Here is a 21,550-nt window from a genome sequence, read left to right as displayed (position 1 = left end):
CTTGTGGGATCGACCTCACTCCTAGTGAGTCTACAACTTGAAACGATACGTACACTTGCGTGTGCTAAATTATCGCAACAAATTTTTGGCGCCATTGCCGGGGAGTGATAGTTAATATTATTAAAAATTAAATTTTGTTCTAATTTAATTTTTCTTTCTAATTTAAGTACTAACTCTGTTGTCTCAAGATCTTATTCTGCTTTCAGGTTCAATAGTTTATGAGAAGTCAAGGTCCAATTGCCAGATTACCTGTTGACCCTGAGATAGAAAAGACTTGTAGAAGAAACAGAAGGAGGAGGAAATTGGAAAGAGCGGCACTAGAGATTGAACAAGAAGAATTCATGGCTGAAAACGCCAATAATGGCAACAATGGACACAATGGAGGAGGTATAGAAGACCAGGCTTATGGAGATAACAACAATGACCGTAGCCTGAGGGACTACTTACTTCCTAACTTGACAGGGGCCCGATCCTGCATAAGGCCACCTGCTGTTGACGCCAACACTTTTGAAATTAAGCCAGCCATACTGCAGATGGTCCAATCTTCGGTCCAGTTTGGGGGACTGCCGTCAGAAGACCCAAACATGCACCTCGCCAACTTCGAAGAACTGTGCCAGACATTCAAGATGAACGGAGTTAGCGATGACGCCATCAGACTAAGGTTGTTCCCATTCTCACTGAGGGAACGAGCCAAAAGTTGGTTTATCTCTTTACCAACTCATTCTATCAACACTTGGGAGGAATTGGCCCTCAAATTCCTATCCAAGTTCTTCCCTCTTGTGAAGATTGCCAAGTTGAGAGCTGATATCAACAACTTCACCCAGCAGGACAGTGAATCTCTTTATGAAGCATGGGAGAGATTCAAGGATTTACTGAGAAAGTGCCCTAATCATGGGATTGAGAAGTGGCTGCAAGTGCACAACTTTTACAATGGCCTGATGAATGAAACTCGAACACTCATAGATGCCGCTGCTGGTGGAGCTTTCATGAGGAAAAGTGCTAATGAGGCCTTTGAATTACTTGAAGAGATGGCCATGACTAACCAACAATGGTCAACAGAAAGAGGTCCATCTAAAAAAGTTGCAGGTATGCATAAAGTGGTTCAATTGTTAGTTAATTGCATTCTATGGTTTCATGAGCTAAATGAAAATAAATTGAAATCTGTTAAGGGTGTAAGTGAACTGAAATTCTGGATTATATGCATAAGTGAATTTTTTTCATCATCATGTTATTGAAGCTACTTGAAAATTACTCATGTTTTGGAGAGTGACTTACTTAATGTTTAGTTAGTACTTTACTCGAGGACGAGTAAAAGCTTAGTTTGGGGGAATTTGTTAGGTTATTTTTAGTATTAAATTTAGGTTAATTTTAGCACATTTTTCTGTTTAGTTTAAATTATGTTTGGAGCATTTTTATGCTTTTATCTTTTAATTTTACAGATTTAAAATAGATGAAGAGTTGGAAAATATCAGCAGAAAAATGATAAAATATCACATGAAAATATCCCGGTGGAAAATATCAGAATCAAATTCGGAAAAAGGATAAAAACGTGTGGAATTGAGAGCAGAGGAAGACACGGGCCGCGGCATGGTATTAGCATCCCACGGCCCGCCTACCTGAAGAAGTCAACGGAAACACCCCACATGGCCACACGGGCCGCGGCATGGGTTTAGCATGCTGCGGCCCGCCTCTTTGTCAACAGAAAAAAATTCTGGCGTGAGGTTTCCCGAAAATTCAAATCTGAATAGAATTTAAACATGTGCGGTTTTCCACCTTTTTAGGGACGTGGAGGCCAATATAAAGAGGAGAAGAGAGTTGATTTCAGCAAGCAATTTCAGAGAGAAAAAAAGTGAGAGTTCAGATACAGAGTAGAGAGATCAACTGCAATACTGGAGACATACTGCTCAGGGTTTTCAGCATTCTTCTTTTCTTCTCTTCTCTATTTTTCATCTCTTTTCTATCAGTTAATATGTGTATTTGTGCTTCAATGAACATGAGTAACTAAACACTTTATTAGGGTTAGATGGATATTGTTTAACATTGTTTTATGGTTTTAATATGATTTATTTTCCTCCTAATTTCTATGTATTCTATTTTATTTGTGCTTAATTACTTTTAATTGTCTGGCCACCAATTAACTGTTTATGATTTTGATGCGAGATCTGAGAAGTGAGTGTCAAATATGCTATAGTAGAATAGAACTGAATTTCGATATAGGACGAGAGTACCTATATGGTTTAGATAGCTTATAGGGTTTCTGTGTTTAATGCCTGTTGCATGTTAAATTTATCACGAGAGTAGAAAGTTTACATGTAATTGAGGTTTATATATCTGAGAAGACTATAAATTACCTTAGTAAACCTGCTATTGCATAGGAATTAATATTAGGAAAATAATCATATTTGGCCATATTCAATAAAAACAATTGAAATCGACACCCTAGTTTATTAACTATCGATTTTCTCGAATCGTTGCTTCCAACTATTTTTCTTATACTTCATTATTTTTCCTATCTTTTATTTAATCAAATAGAAGTAAAAGTTTAATTTTAACGTGCTTAACTACACTCCCTGTGGGATCGACCTCACTCCTAGTGAGTCTACAACTTGAAACGTTACGTACACTTGCGTGTGCTAAATTATCGCAACAAGGCTGAAATCACTAAGGAGGGAACTCTCTCATCAAGGTTGATTGAATAGTCAAGATGACATTCGTTGGATGAGTGAGAGTATAATGTTCCTTTTATAGTGTTTCTGTTGGTATTATCTTACCAGGATCTTAGATTTACTAACAAGTATGTTGTTTAACATCCTATATATGAACTTCTAAAACGATATTAAATAAACACATATAAAGTATGAGAAACCTTACAGTGGTTGCAGCGGAATATAATGTCTCCTTCCACTTAGATCTCTAACCCTTGTATCCTTTCTGTCGCAGAGTATCACCAAGATCTGAGCCCGAATGTCCTTCTCTTGAATCTGGATTCTTCACAATCTTCCACACTATGATTGAGGTACCACTTCATGTGTGTAGGAACTCACTCTATCACTCAAGGGTTCGGTTTCTATGGTGAAGAAGAGAGAGAGAGGGAGTGGCGGCTAGGTTAAGGATAGAAGGCACTAAGTTTTCTCTGAAGGAATAAGATGCATCATCTTTTTTTTTGAAGCCATCACTACCTATTTATAGTCAACCACCTAGGGTTAGGTTAGATTTATTTGGCATTAAAATAATGAAAAAATAAATGATAAATACCTACATAAGTGGCTGACCTAGGCTTAGGATATTGGGCCCCACTTTTGCAATTTTTCTGTTTTATCATTTCTACATCTTATTTTCTCAAAAATGCCAATTTTCAAATTTAACCATTTAAATGTCAATTCCAACTATTTAATAACTAAAATTAATTATTAAATAACAAAGTCATTTAATATATTTATTAATTAGACTAACCAAAGTCTCTTAATTAACAAATAAGCCCTAGAAACTCTTTCTTCACAATTTAGCCTTTGCTTAGTGAAAAATTCACAAACTAGACATAGTCTAATTTTAGAATTATAATTGATTTATCAAAATCAATTAACTGACTCTTACAAGTAGTATTGTCTCAACTAGTATGGGGACCATGGGCCTATATATCTGAGCTTCCAATAAGCAGACCAAGAACTTACTAAGTAAATTTACTGACTTATTAATTCCTTGTTGCATCCACGCATAGAACTTAGAATTGCACTCTCAGCTATATAGAACACTCTATATGTTCCACCATATAGATACGCTATCAATTATCCATTGTTATAATCCCAATAATCAATGATCCTCTATGGATGATCTACATAGTATAGGGATTAAATTACCGTTACACCCTTCAATGTATTTTATCCTTAAAACAATTAGCCTCGTATAAATAATATTTCAGCGAACTGAAATGAGTACTCAACCATTTATCTCTGTTTAGCCAAGCTCAAAGGAAATCATCATTTCACTTATATCTGCTAGATAGAAGCTATAGATTCCATATCTATGTTTAGCGCTCCCACTCAATTGTACTACCATGTTCCCAAAATGTACGTATCACCCTGACCCAAAAGTAGGCTTAACTAACAAATCAAAGAACATGTATAATACTCCTGAGATCGAACCTAACCATATCAGGATTAAGATCATTTGATCTAGGATCAACTAGGTGATATTGAATTGAATAGATATTACGGTAAGTTTAATATATCTGATTCAAAGTTCAATATCGGTCCCTTCCGATGCATACTCTATGCACCCGACCCAAGCTTTACTTTAACCAATGCTCTGGAAAGAACATAGCACTTATCCAAGGTGTAAGTAAACTATGTTGTAGATTGTCGTATCAATTAAACCTAGTGTACTGATAAATCTAGGAATATATCTTTAATCACATAATCTTGATTACTTTCCACTGTGCTGACGACACAATAAACAAGAACATAAATGTGATAAGGGTTTTGGATGAATTTATAAATCAAATAAACAAGTAAATGATAACATGAACCAAATGACACACAAATGAGTAAAAAATACTTATGTTTCTTTATTGATATTGAATAATAGAGATTACATTGAAATGGAGTTTTATTTAGGGCATAAAACCCAACAGTTTCAACTAGGGCTTAGGGTTGAATTACATGGATTAAAAAATAATAAAATATTGGGTAAAAATCCACTTATGACCGCCGCTCACTAAAGTGAACCACTTTCTAGTTAGATTTTTGTCACTTTATTTCAACCACTTATTGTCCTTTATAATAATACCATATATTCCAATTCAATCCTATAAATGCCAAAATTATTTATTTAATAATTATAATTAATTACTAAATAAAATTATCATTTATGTTATTTATTAATTAGACCATACAAGTCTCTTAATTAACAAATTGACCCCAAAACTTCTTTTCTTCACAATTAAGCCCTTGCTTAGTGAAAATTCATAAATAAGATCAACCATTGATATTGACTCAGAAAGATATAACTATAAGTTTATGATATCTTATCCAAGATCAATATCAGTCCCTTCCAATGTATACTCCATACAGTCGATATTGGTAAACTTTACCAATGCCCTGGAAAGGACATAACACTTATCCAAGGTGTAAGTATACCTTATCGCCGATTATCATGTCAGTCTAAATCTAGTGAACTGACAAATCATGGGAATTAAACTTTTGAACATATAATCATGATTATATTCTATTGTGCTGACGACACTATAATCATGAACAAATATATATATTTACATATGTTCTGGACGTTATAGAATTTATACATTAAAAATAATCATGGAATAAATCATATGAACCATGCAACATAAAATGATTTTTGATCTTTATTAATTAGTAAATCTAATTATATTGAAATGGGTTTTATTTCGGGCACAAAACCCAACAAGGTCCATTCCCCTGTTTGGGCCTTGGCTCAAAGATGATTCTGTTGAAATTTTAAGCCCTAAATAAAACCTATTTTAATGTAATCTTATTTTCTATCAATAGAAGCACTACTACAAAAATAATTTTTCTCAATATTTTTAAACAGTCGTTTAAAGTATTCCTGTCAGTTTCTAAAACTATCGCCTATAGTATAGGGCACGATTTTAAATCCTCGCCTATACCCTATTATAGACGACGGTTTTAAACCGTGCCTTATAGTACTTGTTACGTTTTTTAATTATAAAAAAATTTTTAGCGGCATTTTTTTTTAGTCGTTACATTAGAAAACTAGTAAAAAAATAGATTTTTTGCAATTTTTTCTCCTACATTAATTTTTAAATTTTTACAAATCTGTATAGTCACAATAATTAAACTAATGCTATTATCATCTAAATATATTTAAAATTTTGTATAGTCACAATAATTAAACTAACGATAATATTGTCTAAATATATTTAAAAATATATAATTAAGTTAACACTAATTATAATCATCTAAATATATTTAAAGATCTATATAGTAACAATAAATCGAGATATATGCACACTGATTAACACGCCAACTGTTGTCGCTTCGCTTTTGCTTTCACGTAATGAATTCACAGATCACGCATAACATTTATCTCATCATTTGTGTACACAGTGGAGAACTTATCATGTTAGGTCAACACTTGTATTCGATGTTCTACGGTCATGAAACTGTAAGGTTGTTTTTACTATTATTTTTAGGTTAATTTTTAGTGTGTTTTTAATTTAGTTCTACTCTTGTTTGGAGTAATTTTACGTTTTTTATCTTTTCTTTTTGCAGATTTAAAATAGAAGAAGATTAGAAAATATCAATGGAATAAGATGGAAAAAAGATCTCACAAAAAGATAAACTATAAAATAGAAAAAATGATCTGATTAGATATTGGAAAAAATCAAAACATTAAATTCTAGATTTCTTTTCTGGAGCATCTTGAATCGTCCAATTTCGAGAGAGTTATGGCCAAAATACGATCAGTCGACACAGTAGAAAACTTACTGCCTAAATAAAGGGGGGACCGCGCCTAGGCATAGAAATCCCATGCCACGGCCCGCCCCTTCTAATCCCAAGCAAAATATGTTTTTTTTTTTAGTGTTTTGCATCTTTTTTTTATCTTTTTTTTTGGCTATAAAAGAAGGGGCTTCAATAGTTTTCGACAAGCAATGAAGGAGGACAAAAATTGGAGATAAAAATCAATCACAAAGGCTTTTTCAACAGGGTTTTTAGCATTCTTTTCTTCTCTATTCTCTTCTCTTTTCTAAATTAATATGTATGAATTTTCTACAATGAACATGAGTAGCTAAACAGTTAATTACGGTCTAGATGGAGATTGTTTGATTTGATTTATGCTTCTAATATGATTTTATTTTCCTTCAATTTTTACGTATTTTATTTTATTCGTACTTAATTACTTTAATTGCCTGGCCATCAATTAATTGTTTTATAATTTCAATGCGAGATCGGAGAAGTGAGTGTCGATTATGCTATAATGAAATAGAATTGAATTTCGAAATAAGACGAGAGTACCTATATAGTTTAGATAGCTTATAGGGTTTCAGTGTTTAATGCATGTTACATGTTTAAATTATCACGAGAGTAGAAAATTTGCATGTAATTGAAATTTATATATCTGATAAGACTATAAATTACCTTAGTAAACCTGCTATTGCATAGAATTTGGTGATATGTAGATAATCATATTAGGTCATAGTCAATAGATACAATTAAAATCGAAAGCCTTAACTTTTATTCATTGCCTATTAATTTACTTGCTTCCTGAATTTTATTATTCTTATTGTTTTATAGTTTAATTTTATCTCAAATTTTATTCAGCCGAATAGAAGTAGGAGTTTAATTTTAACGTACTTAACTACAATCCTCGTGGAATCGACCTCACTCTTTGTGAGTAATACTTGTTCAAACGATACGTATACTTACGTGTTGCAATTACCACGACAAGTTTTTGGCGCCGTTGCCGAGGATTGTTAGTTAATATTATTAAAAATTAAATTTTGTTATAATTTTGTGTTTTTTTTCAATTTTAGTACTAATTTTGTTGGTTTCAAATTCTTATCTTTTTTTTTTTTTTTCAGGCTCACTAGTTTACGAGACATCAAGGTGCAACTGCCACATTGCCTGTTGATCTTGAAATAGAGAAGACTTGCAGAGAGAACAGAAGAAGGAAAAGATTAGAAAAGGCTGCAATAGAGATTGAGCACAACGTAGTCATGGCTGACAACGCCAATAATGGCAACAATGAAGGAGCTGTAGAATACCATGCTAATGGTCGCAACAACAATAACCATAGCCTGAGGGACTATTTGCTACCAAATTTGACAGGGGCCAGATCCTGTATAAGGCCACCTTCCGTTGACACCAATAATTTTGAGATCAAGCTGACCATACTTTAGATGGTCCAATCTTCAGTCCAGTTTGGGGGGCTGCTAACAGATGACCCAAATATGCATCTCGCTAACTTCAAAGAGCTTTGTCAGACATTTAAGGTGAATGGAGTTAGTGACGATGTCATCAAGCTCAGGCTGTTCCCGTTCTCATTAAGGGAGCGAGCCAAGACTTGGTTGGTATCTTTGCCACCCAATTCTATCAACACTTCAGAGGAATTGACCCTAAAATTCCTTATTAAGTTCTTTCATCCGACAAAGATTGCCAAATTAAGAGCTGAAATCAACAACTTCATTCAACATGACAACGAATCTCTTTATGAAGCCTGGGAGTGGTTCAAGGACTTATTGAGAAAATGCCCTAACCATGGGATTTTGAAAAGTGGCTGCAAGTGCACAACTTGTACAATGGATTGGTTAGCAACACCCAAACACTCATAGATGCCGCAGCTGGTGGGGCTTTTATGAGGAAAAGTGCGAATGAGGCCTTTGAACTACTTGAAGAGATGGCCATGACTAACCAACAATGGTCAACAGAGAGAGGCCAATCTCAAATATTTGTGGGTATGCATGAAGTTGATGCTATAACAAAGTTGACAGCTCAGGTGGAGGGCTTGACTAAGTTGATGATTGCTCAAGCAAAGCAAGCTCAAGTTATTTGTGAGCTATGTGGGGGACCTCACACTTATGATACTTGTCCAGTGGATGTGAACAGTTTGCCAATGGAGCAAGCACAAGCCACTGGAAACTATCAAAATAATAATTATGGTTTCATCCAAGGGGGTTGTAAGCAAAACTTCCAACAACAGTTTCCCAACCAACAGCAACAGGGATTCTGTTAACAGAGTCAACAACAGAATCAACAACAACAAGACTCTAGTGGAGGGTCTGATCTTTAGACAGATATGTTACCTCATTTCATGATAGAGATTAAATCTTCCATTAAGGTCTTACAAACTCACATGGGACAGTTGGCTACTCAAATGGCCAACCAAAATCAAGGTAACTTGCCAAGCACTACAGAGAGTAATTCAAAAGAGCAATGTTAAGCAATTTCCTTAAGGAGTGGAAAAAAATATAAGAGGCCAAGGGCTGAGCAACAAGTGGATGAAAAGAAGTCAGATGATGAAGACCAGGATCAACAGGCACCAGCACCAACTCAAGACAAGAAAAAGACTACTGAATGTCTGCAACAAAAAAAAACCCCACTTCGAGCCAGCATTGATCGTCATATCAAGATCCTTACCCTCAAAGATTTCGCTTGATAAATTGGTGAGTTGTTATTAGAATTGTAGTATCTTAGATGACTTGTTCATTTGTATTATGGACTCATTGTCCTTCAAGCTTACAATTTCATATGTTGGTAGAAAGATAGGCTTAGGATTAGATGATGAGGTAGTTTGGAATTGTTGTTTACTTTCCTTTTTAATCTTGCAAGTTTTGTATTTCTTATTTTATCTAACAAAGCTTCAGATTTGTAAAAATAAAAAAAATAAATAAATGAAATTTCACTTTTTTTTTTATATAAAAAATTAATAATACTATTTATTGATTGATTAGTATATATTCTCTAAGTACCGCTAACATTAATTATTTCAAGTTAAAACATGAATATATTATTATTATTATTTAATTTCACAATGAAAGGAAAAAAAATGAAGATTCTTTCGTGTATCGATAAGCAACTTAGAATTTAGAAGTATCATATGCATGTGGTTCTTCTTCAAACTGAGAATAATTAATGTTATGGAAATTGTAAAGTTAACTAAGGCTTAAATGTAATTGATTATCGAGAGAGTAGTGCAAGCAAACCTATGGTAACTGTTTTCCCGTAAGAGTTATCAAAAGAAACAAAAGCCGCAACTTAATTTGCTCATAAAAAGATGACATAATATATATGATTAATTATTCAACTCTACACTCATTAATTCACTATATTGTATCACATGTTAATTAATTATCTTATAAAACAAAAGAAATGTTCACCAGGAAAAAGAAAATGTGAATGAGACGAATGACGCAAATCCCTAGCACAATATAAAAACAAAAACTATACATAAAATATTATTTATTTATATATGGCATTGTCCTTTTCCACATCACACATATTACTATTAACTATTAAGTCAGCTAAAAGTAGAATCTTCTGACCTTAACATTAGGAATTTTTTCTTGTCAATACGAATTTAAGAATTTCTACCGTTTTAACAAAAATGTTGTTACTCTATATTCTTAATCACCAAAAAAAAAAAAAAAAAAAAAAAATACAAAACAAAACAAAAAAACAAAAAACGAAGCCTCTCTATATTGTGTACTTTATTTCAGAAAGATAATTAAGGATTAAAATTAGTATTACAACAAAGAAACAAATAATCAAACAAATGAAATTCAAGTCTTGTACCTAAATTGCAAACCAATTCTAATATTCAGTAGTATCATTACTATTTGCACAAAACATCTACTCTTTCACCAAAGCCAATACAGATATATTTTATTTTAGTATATGTATGATGTGTTTAAGGGTCAAACTTTACTCAATATATAGCATGTAGTAAATGATAAATATTTCACAGGATCTATTTTAAGGGTCTATTACTTTTAGTTTTTTCATTTTTGCTAGCTTATTAGTCTTTTAGTTAAAAAGTGATGTTAGGATTTTTTTTCTTCTTGTTTTTGTAAATGGCACGGTTTGCATATATTTGTTTATTCATTTTTTTAGCAATATATCATCATATAATTAACTACTGGTTTGATTTACCTATTATTAGAATTTTTTATTTTTTTCAAAAATAAAAAACATAAATAAATAAATAAATAATAACAAGATGTAACTAGAATAAATATATTAATTGAACAACAAAACAATTTGTATTTAAAACTGTATATGTCCACACCATGTGTCAATTCCATTTAAAATATAAATATCTAAGATTCTAAGAGTGGTAGTGCTGCTATCGTATGAAACCAAAAGATAACAAGTCAATGAAACCCACCATTAAACTGCTCACACTATTCCCGAAGCAAATGTTTTCTTCGATTGAGCTGCACTGCCTTAGACCAAAACGACGTCAATTGAGTCTTCTAACAAAAAAAAAATAAGCCTGTAGTAAACAGTCGAAGAGAAAATGAAGTTGTTATTTTACTCATCTGTAAGAAAATAAATAAATAAATAAACTGGTACTAAAAACGGCATCGTTCGTATGGATCTCAAATATGCCATTGCCAAAATATGCCAATGGATAATAATAATTTCCGTTGCACGATCACCTCTTTCAGCTCCCACGTGGCCTATAAGAAACAAATTTAACGGTAGAATGGTCCAAATCCTGAAATGACGAAAACACCCTCCCGTCTTCAATGCCCTCCAAACTTCCAACTGACAAAATGCCATACATAGTCACGCGGAATTAACGCCTCAACTGCCGGTGGGACCCATTATAGAATGGCAGTTTCTGTAAATAAAATCAAACACCGAGGCTCAAATCGACAAACCGTATTTTCTCAACAGTTATTTATTTTTATATTATTAGTTAAGCTCCGCTATACATTATATATACTAATACTGGCACACTCGCACCCAGACCAAGAAAAGAAAAGAACAACTCAAAAAGCTTCTTAGATTAAGGGGCTCACTCCAGTCTATAAACACTATTAGACCTTTTGCCTATTGACTCTAAATAACTGTCGGCAAGCCATTCTTTCTGACTGTTCACCCTTATAGTATAAGGAGTCAGAAATTGGTGGTAGCGCGGCCTAGATTAACCGGAGACAAACGACAATGCAGTTGGTACGGTCAGTTTGTTTTGGTGCACTAACACTCCTCTTGGTCTTCAAGTATAGTTTGTTGGTCGATGCGGCTAAGCCTCAGTCCCACAGTCACCTCACCGACACTCGTTGGAAACCCGCCACCGCCACCTGGTACGGAAGCCCTGAAGGCGACGGCAGTGACGGTAAGAGTCCCATTACATTGCTCAAAAAATGTCCAAGCCAAACTCATTTTTTTGACAATTTGTTCACCCTTATTTATTCTCATACGCCAAAAATATGTTTTTTTTAACTGCTTCTCTTCTCTCCGTCTCTTTCTTTTTTTCACTATAAGAGAAAAAAAGGGGTTCAATTTGGCTTTTCAGTGAAAATGCCAGGAAAACTAGCCGGCTCAACTCTGTTTTGACTCATTTTGCAATGCTTCTTTAATTTTAGTGGCCATTGGCTCTTTTTCTACTTACGGCAAACAAAAGCAAAGTTTCCCGAGTTGGGTTTGTTTTCTTTTTCTTTTTTTACTCTTTTTTTCTCAGTGAAAATTTCTATAAAAAAAAAAATCATCCTGGTCAACTCTGGTTTGACCGACTTTTTACTACCTTGGTCTGGTCCAATTTTGGTGACACGTTATCTTGTTAAAAAAAGTGATGAATATTTTGTCAATTTCCAGGTGGAGCTTGTGGGTATGGATCAATGGTGGACGTAAAGCCGTTTCGGGCTCGAGTGGGGGCAGTGAGCCCTGTGCTGTTCAAGAACGGGGAAGGATGTGGAGCTTGCTATAAGGTGAAGTGCCTCGACCACAGCATCTGCTCTCGGCGGGCAGTGACCATAATCGTGACTGACGAGTGTCCCGGTGGGTACTGCTCCAATGGCCGAACCCACTTTGACCTTAGCGGCGCCGCTTTTGGCCGCATGGCCGTGACCGGTGACGGTGGTCAGCTCAGGAACCGGGGCGAAATCTCGGTTGTTTACCGAAGGTATGTTTGGGCTTTTCATTTGTACCATGTTGGTCGGATCTCCTTCATTCCCTCTATCGAGATTATAGTTTTATTTTTATTTTATTCAACTGTCACTTTTTTTGTCACTTCCAAATTTCGTTTCCTTCCTTTCCTTTTAGTTTCTCTTTCTCTTTTTGTTTTTTTTTACTAAACTCTAGGTATTGGTATTGTATTTGCAACCAAAAAAGTTACATAAGCATTAGGCACTCTACTATTAAAAAAACATTAACTTAAACTAATTTTTAAAATTTGTTCTGAATTTTTTTTAACAAAAAAAAAAAAGATTTGGTGTATTTTTTATTTTAATTTATTTTGTCTTAGTGCTTAATTTTTTTTTTTTACTTTAATTATGTTTTTTTTAAAAAAAATATATAAGAAAAAAGAAAAAATGAGTATAAATTTAAAAATATATTTACGACAAAATAAAAATAATGTAGTGTTTTTCTATAAGATCTTAGGGTACAAATAAGCCTAATGACTATATTTCTATACCTTTTAACAATTTTAGGTACAGAGATATATAGGAATACCTACGGTGAAAATCTTAGCTACACAAAATATTAAATAGGGATGGTCCAATTTGTGTTAAAATTAAGTAACTAAAAATTTATGTTTTTTTTAATTAACAAACCTAAATTATTATGGTTTTTTTGAATGAATGAATGAAATTTCGCATTAGGTCTACGAGCATAAAAATTTCGGTATTAATTTCTTGCTAAATAAATAATTGAAGTATTTAAATATAATATGATTGTAATTTAAATATTTTTACTGCTAAAAAAGTAAATTTACTTAAATACTACTAGGTGAGGAGTGAGGACTATAATTTCCATTTTGTACCCATATGATGCAATGATAAATGTGATATCATATGGCCACATAAAAAGTGTAACACTGTGAAATGAATCAGATCAATTGATATATAAATATTATATTTAATTAATACACGTTGTTATCTTCTCATCATCTGTACATATTGTATTGTATTGTACAGGACACAATGTAAGTATCCTGGTAAAAACGTGGCCTTCCATGTGAATGAAGGTTCAACAAATTATTGGCTATCACTTTTGGTCGAGTTTGAGGATGGAGATGGAGATGTTGGGTCAATGCATATAAAACAAGTAAGTAAACATTTTCTTTTTCTTTGTACTCATTTTTTATTCTTTTTTACTTTCCGACTAATTTAAAGCCCATGTTAACTTGAAAAGAGAAAGTAAAACTTTAGTACATTTAAGTTAAGATGATATTAGTGTTATGCATGCCTGCCTAGTCAACAATAGCATAAAAAAGAAAATTGTTATTGGAATATTGCGCTTTTCTTTTTCTTTTCTTATCTTGTAGTCAAAAGTGAATCAAATCTACATTTTCTTTTTATTATTTTAGCACCAAATAAAATAAAATAAAGAACTAAAAAGCCTAAACGTGCCCACAAAGATCACAAAAGTTATTATAGGGAGTTAGTTTTAAAGGAAAGAAAGTACAGTCTTATTAATTATGAATTGAGTTTGTATATGAGGATTGTCGAGTCTAAATGCAATTCCTAATATTCTGGATGTGTCTCTCTAGTTAGACTCTGTCGATATAAATAGCCCAAAATTAATTGCTGTCTATATGTTAAAAATACCTTTTTTTAATTGGCGCCCAGTTTTCTTTATATGTTTTTTTTTTTGTTTTTGTTTTTTTTTTTCACTTTAATTTTTTTTAATTAATATTCATTTGCTAATGGAGTGGAGCCAATGTGTTACTCCTCCCCCAGAAAGCACTTTTAGTAATTGCTTATAACATTTGGTGCATGTGATAGAATAGGCCCCACTATTAAAAGTAGTCTAATTCAGAACATGTGCAGTAGAATACTATATATTCTTTTGCTTTTAATTAATTTCTTCTATTCTTACTCTACTGAATTATTTACTTTTAGTCTTACAAAATTAAAAATGATGAGAGATGTTATTATTTACAGGCAAACTCTAATGAATGGCTACAAATGAGCCATCTATGGGGAGCTAATTGGTGTTTCGTCGGAGGACCTTTAAGAGGACCTTTTTCAGTGAAGTTAACGACATTGTCAACTGGGAAAGCTCTCTCTGCCAGAGACGTCATTCCAACCAATTGGTCTCCTAAGGCAACTTACACTTCCCGCTTAAACTTCTTCTAATACTAACCCTAAAACCGTAATTAACGACTATACAAATAGAGAAGGAGAATAAAACAATTAATCTCTTCTTCATCTATGCCAGAAAAGGCTCTATTGGTTTCCCACGACTCGAAAGTAGCCGTTGTCGGGTTTGGTTTGTTTTTGAGGGAAAAAGTAGCCGTTGGAGAGTGCCCAATTGCTCTTTCCTTTCTATCCTTTTTGTTGTTTGGTTTTTTTTTGATCTAATTATGCCTTTTGTGGGGGTTAGTTTTCTTATATTATTTTTAGGGAGGAAAACTGAATGTAGAATATGTAGCCCTCTCCAAAGGAGAGAGAGCTGTTGTGTAATGTTTTGTTTTATGTTTGACCTTTGCTTGTTTTTGTACTTTTGTGGGACCAATGGGTTTGTTTATTAATGAAACGAGAAAAATATTGTTGGTGTATTAAACTGAAGTTTTTATATTTTAACAACCAATGGCAATGAGCCCTCACTTTTCTTTTCTAATCAATTAATTATTGAAAAATGCTAAAAGTTTGCTATTAGTGCAATTAAGTTTGCTGCGGTAAATGCTTTGGAAGGTAGCTGTAGTACCGGTGTATTAGAGAATATCAAGGTGAGGTGGTGTGTTCCAAAGCTGATTTCATTAGGAAACCTTTCTCGTCTCTTGTTAGGGGGTAATTGATGTGAAGAGTAGGGGATTGGGTATTTTTTGAGAGAAGAACACTAGAATTTTTATTTAGTAGGCGAGTTAGACTTGGTGGTGGCTGCCATTGGGGAGGAAGCTAGTGCTACTGGGATTTTGGATTTTGTGTTTCAGACTACAACTACGAATTGGGGAGAGCATTATGTAGCAAGGTAAATATGGTTAACCAATCCAATAGTAATGCTATTAATTATTAGTTTGTCAACTAGATTTCTCTTATTATTGTTTTTCTGAAAAAATAAGGAAATTTAACCAAATCAATTCATAAAAGAATATTTAAGCAGTAGCAACGCCGTCTGTGGGAATCGAACCCACGACCACATGGTTAAAAGCCATGCGCTCTACCAGCTGAGCTAAGACGGCTGTATGCTTAAAACTGGCAGAAAGCATTTTCTGTTAACAGTGCCAACTATTATTTATTTATTTTGTGTTATCCAAAAATATAGAGCATGTATTCAATTCGATATTAATATGACTTATGAGTTTTTCCAGTTTATATTTCAAAATATATTTCTAGTTTTTCTAGTTTTTTTTTTCCTTCCATCAATATCTACATTTTTTTAACATGAATAATTTTACAACAAATATGGAGGGAGTCGTTGTTTATTATTTGCAAGACATTATCACAGTCACTAATAGAGATATATGTGAACGCATTTTGTTCTATACTTAGCTAAGCTTCTCAAATTTAGAAAAACGAAAAAAAGATTAAATCATGTTATTCATATAGTGGGAGTATGAAAATGACACTGAACACTAGCAATACTCACATGTAACAAACCAAATAATAATTGAAATTTATATATATAAGATAAGTTTATAATTTATGTGAATGCGTGGATCACATGATTGGAATCACAATTCACAACATTTTTCTTGTAAGAATCCTATGGAATCCTTGTAGGCCCAGAAATCTATTGAAAATTTAAGAGAATTCGTCCTTTTAGGGTCCCATAGCTTTTACACATCTTCTACTGTGAGTTGTGTTTCTTATCGTCACCCACATGCAATTGCCTTTGAAAAGCTCTTCACTATTTGTTTATGTGACTGGTGGGGGATCACCACGCACGTGCAAGTGGGTACCACTCATCTTTCGGATGATGAGCACGTGACTTCTCTCATTACATCTTGTTGGTGTTGGACATGTTGGTATGCCATATGAGAAATTATTTCATATATTAATTTTTTTTTTAAAATTTATAATTTATGTTGGTATGTTATATAAAATTTAGTTGCCATTTCAATTGTCCGATTGATTACTATCTAAAATTTATATAAAAAAAAAAACTACTTTAAAGTATAAAAATAAAAAAAATAAAAAATTCATTAAAAGTAAAATGTCATAAAAGATACACTAAACCTTTCAATGTGAAAGAAGGAGCGAAGACAGGTAGATAACATATATCTATCTACTTCACTATCAATGCTCAACTTGTCAATAGAATGTTGCCAACTACATATAAATGGATTTGAAAGTAAGGTTTCATTTGGATTGAAATTCAATTCAATGTGTGCAAACATAAGAGAGTGATAAGAGAGTTAAGTTGAGTAATTTGACTCTCATAAAAAATACTCATTTTTTTTTTGATAAGTAAGATCTTTATTGAAGAGAAAAAAACTTAACTAGCAGTCACAAGGGGAACTGCCTCCCTAACAAACAAAAGAGAACGCACAGTGTTCACTCTAGCCAAATAGGCAAGCCTATCAGCAACAGATTTATCCGCCCTAGACACGGACTTAAAAGAAATCACAGAAAATAGCTTAAACATCTCCACACACTGACGAAAGACTGGGAAGGAACCCCAAGCATGAGGCAGTTCCCGAACCTTCAAGGCTTGTATAGCAATAGCATTGTCAGAGAGAATTTGGATCTTGGAAAACTTTTTAACCGAAGCTGCTTTCAAGGCCAAAAGAATGGCCTCCAACTCTGCATGAAGAACGCTGATCACATGACAATGGTCTTGGCCAAAGAACGATTCAGCAGCATCCCCAATTTGAATGAAAGCCAACCCTGCCCATTGATCCACAACTGAAGCATCAGTCATGAAAATAGCATCAAAATTCGAAAGACACTCCTCAGAAACCAGAGTATCACTGGTACTTTCACAGTCCTTCACTTGATAGAATTCAGAGAAACGCCTCATGATACGGTGATGTGAAACATTTGGATCAGGGGAGGAGTTGTGGAAAATCATGTCATTTCGGCTTAACCAAATTTCTTCCAACACACACGCTAAAAGGAATAGCAGATTATGGTCATCAAAGCTCCCAAGCCAAATAAATAGCTGCTCAAAATTGTCGAACTGGAGTGCAGCAGTGTGAAAACTCCAAGGACTTTGGAACCATAAGGCTCAGGCAAAGCTGCACTCCCAAAACAAGTGAACTTCCGTGTAGTTAAGTTGGGCATACGTGTATTGCCTTGTCGGATCAATAGGATCGAGTAATTGCTATGGCATGTCCTCGTCCTCATTCTTTCTTGGCCATCAATGTGCCTATTTTCATGTGGTTGGGCCTCAAGTGGAGGTTGCCCATAGGCATGTGGGTTCTTGAGCCTATTTACCATGCCCACATCCATCTTCCTTTGTGGTATCACTTTATTGTCATAAGAAAGTTGCTTCACGCCATATGTTCTACAAAGGTCGGTGATGACTCCAGCCAACCCAATTCTATCTCACGTGGCTCCTTGAACCATCAAGTCAAAACTTTTGCGAATAATCTCGCCCACATTCAGATGATACTCTTTCATGATGCCAAGAATGGTCTCCCATGGATAATGGGCACATTGCTATCTTCTTCCATGTCCAGAACAATAAAATTTGCTAGGAAAATAGACTTATCTACCTTGACAAGAACATCTTCGATGACCCATCTTGGATGGGCCAACAAACGATCAGCTAGTTGCAAGTTCACGATTGTAGGCTTTGCTTCTCCCAATTACAATCTTCTAAGATAAGAATGCACCCATCTGACCAAGAATACATAAGCTTCTGAACAGACATTGGTCTATACTATTATAGAGTTATGCCATTTGGTCTCAAGAATGTTGGTGCTACCTACCAAAGGTTAGTCAACAAGTTTTTCAAAATATAGATCAGACGAAATATGGTAATATATGTGGATGACATGCCCATCAAATCTAGGAAGGCTGGGGGCACATAGAGGATATGGATAAATGCTTTAAAATCCTTAGAAAATACAACATGAAACTCAATCCCTTTAAGTGTTCCTTCGGGGTCAGCTTGAGTAAGTTTCTTGGATTCATCGTTGATGCCCGAGGAATAAAAGCCAATCAAGAGAAGATTTAAGCTCTCCTAGATATGAAGTCACCAACAAAATTGAAGGAAGGACAGAGCCTAATTGGTTGGATAGCCATACTTAGCGAATTTGTTTCAAAATCAATAGACAAGTGTGCTCCCTTCTTCAACATCCTTCAAGGTAACAAGAAGTATAAATGGATAGAGGAATGTGAGATTGCTTTCTAAGAATTAAAGAAGCAACTCACCAGCCTCCCATACTCTCAAAACCTTTGGACGGAGAAGAATTAGGGATGTACCTAGGAGTCACTGAATACACAAGTGGCGTGGTGATAAGAGAAGAGAATAATGTTCAACATCCAATTTATTACATCACTAAAAGACTAGTTGAAGCAGTGGGTCGGTACCCCCTAATTAATAAAATCACTTACTGTCTGATCTTAGCCACAAGAAAATTAAGACCCTATTTCCAAGCACTGTTCGGGTGTACACTGACAAACCTTTACGCCAAGTTTTGCAAAAGCCTGATGCTTTTGGACAACTACTTGTTACGAATTTTATGTTTATTACGCAAGTGTACGCAATCAAGTAGTATCTCACGCAAGTGAGGTCGAACCACAGGGAATTGGATTAAGTACTACTAAACTATACTTATGATTCTATTTGGTAAAATAATAAGTTTGCAATTTGAAAGTAAATTACTCAGAAAATTAAAGAGAAAATAAACGAAGATTAATCAAGATGAGAGATTAGGGAGGTGAATCCTGTTGATAAGCTACCAATGTTAATACCTAATTGCTATCCTTATCTCAATGTGAATGACAGATTATAAATTAACCTAACTCTTTTCAGATCTTTTAGGTTCTAAATAATATGTTCTCTAATTAACTTCTTAATTAAATCAACACAAAATCAGCATTAAGCAATAATCTTTTCGTCACTGAGGCTATGTAAATACTTTCGTTTCACATCAAAACCTAGACTATCCAAATTTTAGCATTCTCAATTCTCACGTTTTCAGATTTCGAATTGAGATCATTAAACATGTAAAAGGTGATCAAGCTTGCACATGGAATTAAACACAAATATAGATAGTATTCACACATAAGATGGAGGAATGTCAATTATTTATTAACTAGGCATAAACTTAAACAACATTCATCATCCTCCCTTATTGGGAAATTTAGTTCAACATAACTCTGAAAACATCCATGATTAATTTAGAAACAAAAACAAACATAAAGAAGAAATTAAGGGTAAAAGAAAGAAACTAGAAGCTGATATCGCTCCGGGTCTTCAAGATAGCTTCCTCTCCACTTGCATCCACTATTTAGGTCTATTTCTACTTGCTTTGACCTTCAGTGTCGTATTCCTTATATAGAGATGAGAAGTGTGCCTCCAATTGAGAGAAAAATCAAAATTAGGTCAAATCTGTGATTTCCGTACCAAGTCGCGACTACAGGCAAAACTCGAAAAACCGAGTTTCTGCCAATTCTCGAAGTCGCGACCAGGGTCGCGACCAGGAAAAAGGGTTGCGACCTGGCTCTCTGGAGGTCGCGACTACTGATGCGTCTGGAGCCGAATTTTCTAATTTTTTTCCAAGTTTGTCCCAGTTTTTCGCCATTTGTCTGAATTCGAACTTTAACACCCCGGGAACCTGAAATAATGAAAATCAAGTGTAAAACTACTCCAAAAGACACCAATAGACGAGATAATGCTAACTTTAAAAACCCGAAACATAGGCTAATTATAACCTAACACTACTCAAATGGGCTATAGAGTTGGGTAAGTACGAGATAATTTACCAACCCCACAGAGCAGTAAAAGGGCAAGCTTTGGTAAATTTTATTGTTGAATGCACGGACAAAGAATCAGACAATCCCAAGCCAAACAAAAGGCCAGAATAGGCATCCCCACAAGAAGAAAATGAAAAAGACAAACTCACCTGGAAGTTGCATGTGGACGAATTAGCCACTGATCAACTTTCTAGTGCAGGAATCACCCTCATCACACATGGGGGCAACCTTTGCACAGAGAATTAAATTTAAGCACTCATCGCTGGGCTAAAGCTCTCGTGAGAGTTATGTCCTGAGTATATTAAGGTCTATAGTGACTCACAGTTGGTGGTGAATCATGTCTTAGGGGAATACATGGCTCGTGGAGAAAGATGGTGGCTTATCTCAGTAAGATCCATGATCTGCTTGCACAATTGAAGGGTTATACTCTCAAGAAAATTCCAAGAGAAGAAAATGTAATTGTTGGTTCCCTAGCACGGCTTGCGAGCAACATGGTGACTGATAAGTCCAACCTAATACCAATTCAATTTCAGAAAGAACCTAGTATTACCTGCATGGAGGAAATCGAGATTATAAACATCACACCAAACTAGATGACTCCCATAGTAGCCTATCTCAACTATGGAGAACTTCTAAGAAATAGGAATGAGGCTCCAAAATGATGAAAAAGGCTTCATAGTACATTATAGTAGAAGGTGTAATGTATAGAAGAGGTTTCTCCATGCCACTGTTAAGGTGTGTAACAAATGAAGAAACTGCACAGCTCATATCCGAAGCTCACAAAGGATTTTGTGGTAATCATGCTGGGGGCAAAGTCTATCTAAGAAAATACTAAGGCAAGGTTACTTCTGGCCAACAATGATTGAAGATTCAAGGCCCATGTGAAAAAGTGTGACAAATTCCAGAGATTTTCCATGATCCCTTGAGCACCACCAAATAAGCTAATACAATTTCAAAGTCCATGACCCTTTGCCATATGGGGGATAGACTTGATCGGACAGTTGCCTAAAGGCAAAG

General features: G+C 34.4%; 1 protein-coding gene and 3 non-coding genes across 4 annotated transcripts; 1 reads left to right on the top strand and 3 right to left on the bottom strand.

Moving 5' to 3' along the window:
- Positions 1 to 791: 791 nt before the first annotated feature.
- Positions 792 to 898, bottom strand: LOC115724226 (small nucleolar RNA R71). The gene has a single exon (XR_004013028.1). It is a non-coding gene; the product is annotated as a small nucleolar RNA R71 (small nucleolar RNA).
- Positions 899 to 8,152: 7,254 nt separating this feature from the next.
- Positions 8,153 to 8,259, bottom strand: LOC115724290 (small nucleolar RNA R71). Its single transcript, XR_004013088.2, has one exon. It is a non-coding gene; the product is annotated as a small nucleolar RNA R71 (small nucleolar RNA).
- A 3,161-nt stretch (positions 8,260 to 11,420) lies between these two features.
- On the top strand, positions 11,421 to 15,227 carry LOC115722717 (expansin-B3). The gene is made up of 4 exons (XM_030652002.2): positions 11,421 to 11,835; positions 12,315 to 12,621; positions 13,637 to 13,766; positions 14,606 to 15,227. Exons 1-4 carry the CDS (start codon positions 11,664 to 11,666, stop codon positions 14,798 to 14,800), a joined length of 804 nt encoding a protein of 267 aa, XP_030507862.2. The 5' UTR covers positions 11,421 to 11,663; the 3' UTR covers positions 14,801 to 15,227.
- A 546-nt stretch (positions 15,228 to 15,773) lies between these two features.
- On the bottom strand, positions 15,774 to 15,846 carry TRNAK-UUU (transfer RNA lysine (anticodon UUU)). Its single transcript has one exon. It is a non-coding gene; the product is annotated as a tRNA-Lys (tRNA).
- Positions 15,847 to 21,550: the final 5,704 nt, after the last annotated feature.

This window comes from Cannabis sativa, chromosome 9 (genome assembly GCF_029168945.1).
Source record: "Cannabis sativa cultivar Pink pepper isolate KNU-18-1 chromosome 9, ASM2916894v1, whole genome shotgun sequence".
NCBI lineage: Eukaryota > Viridiplantae > Streptophyta > Magnoliopsida > Rosales > Cannabaceae > Cannabis > Cannabis sativa.
This window is presented reverse-complemented; position numbering and strand designations above follow the sequence as displayed.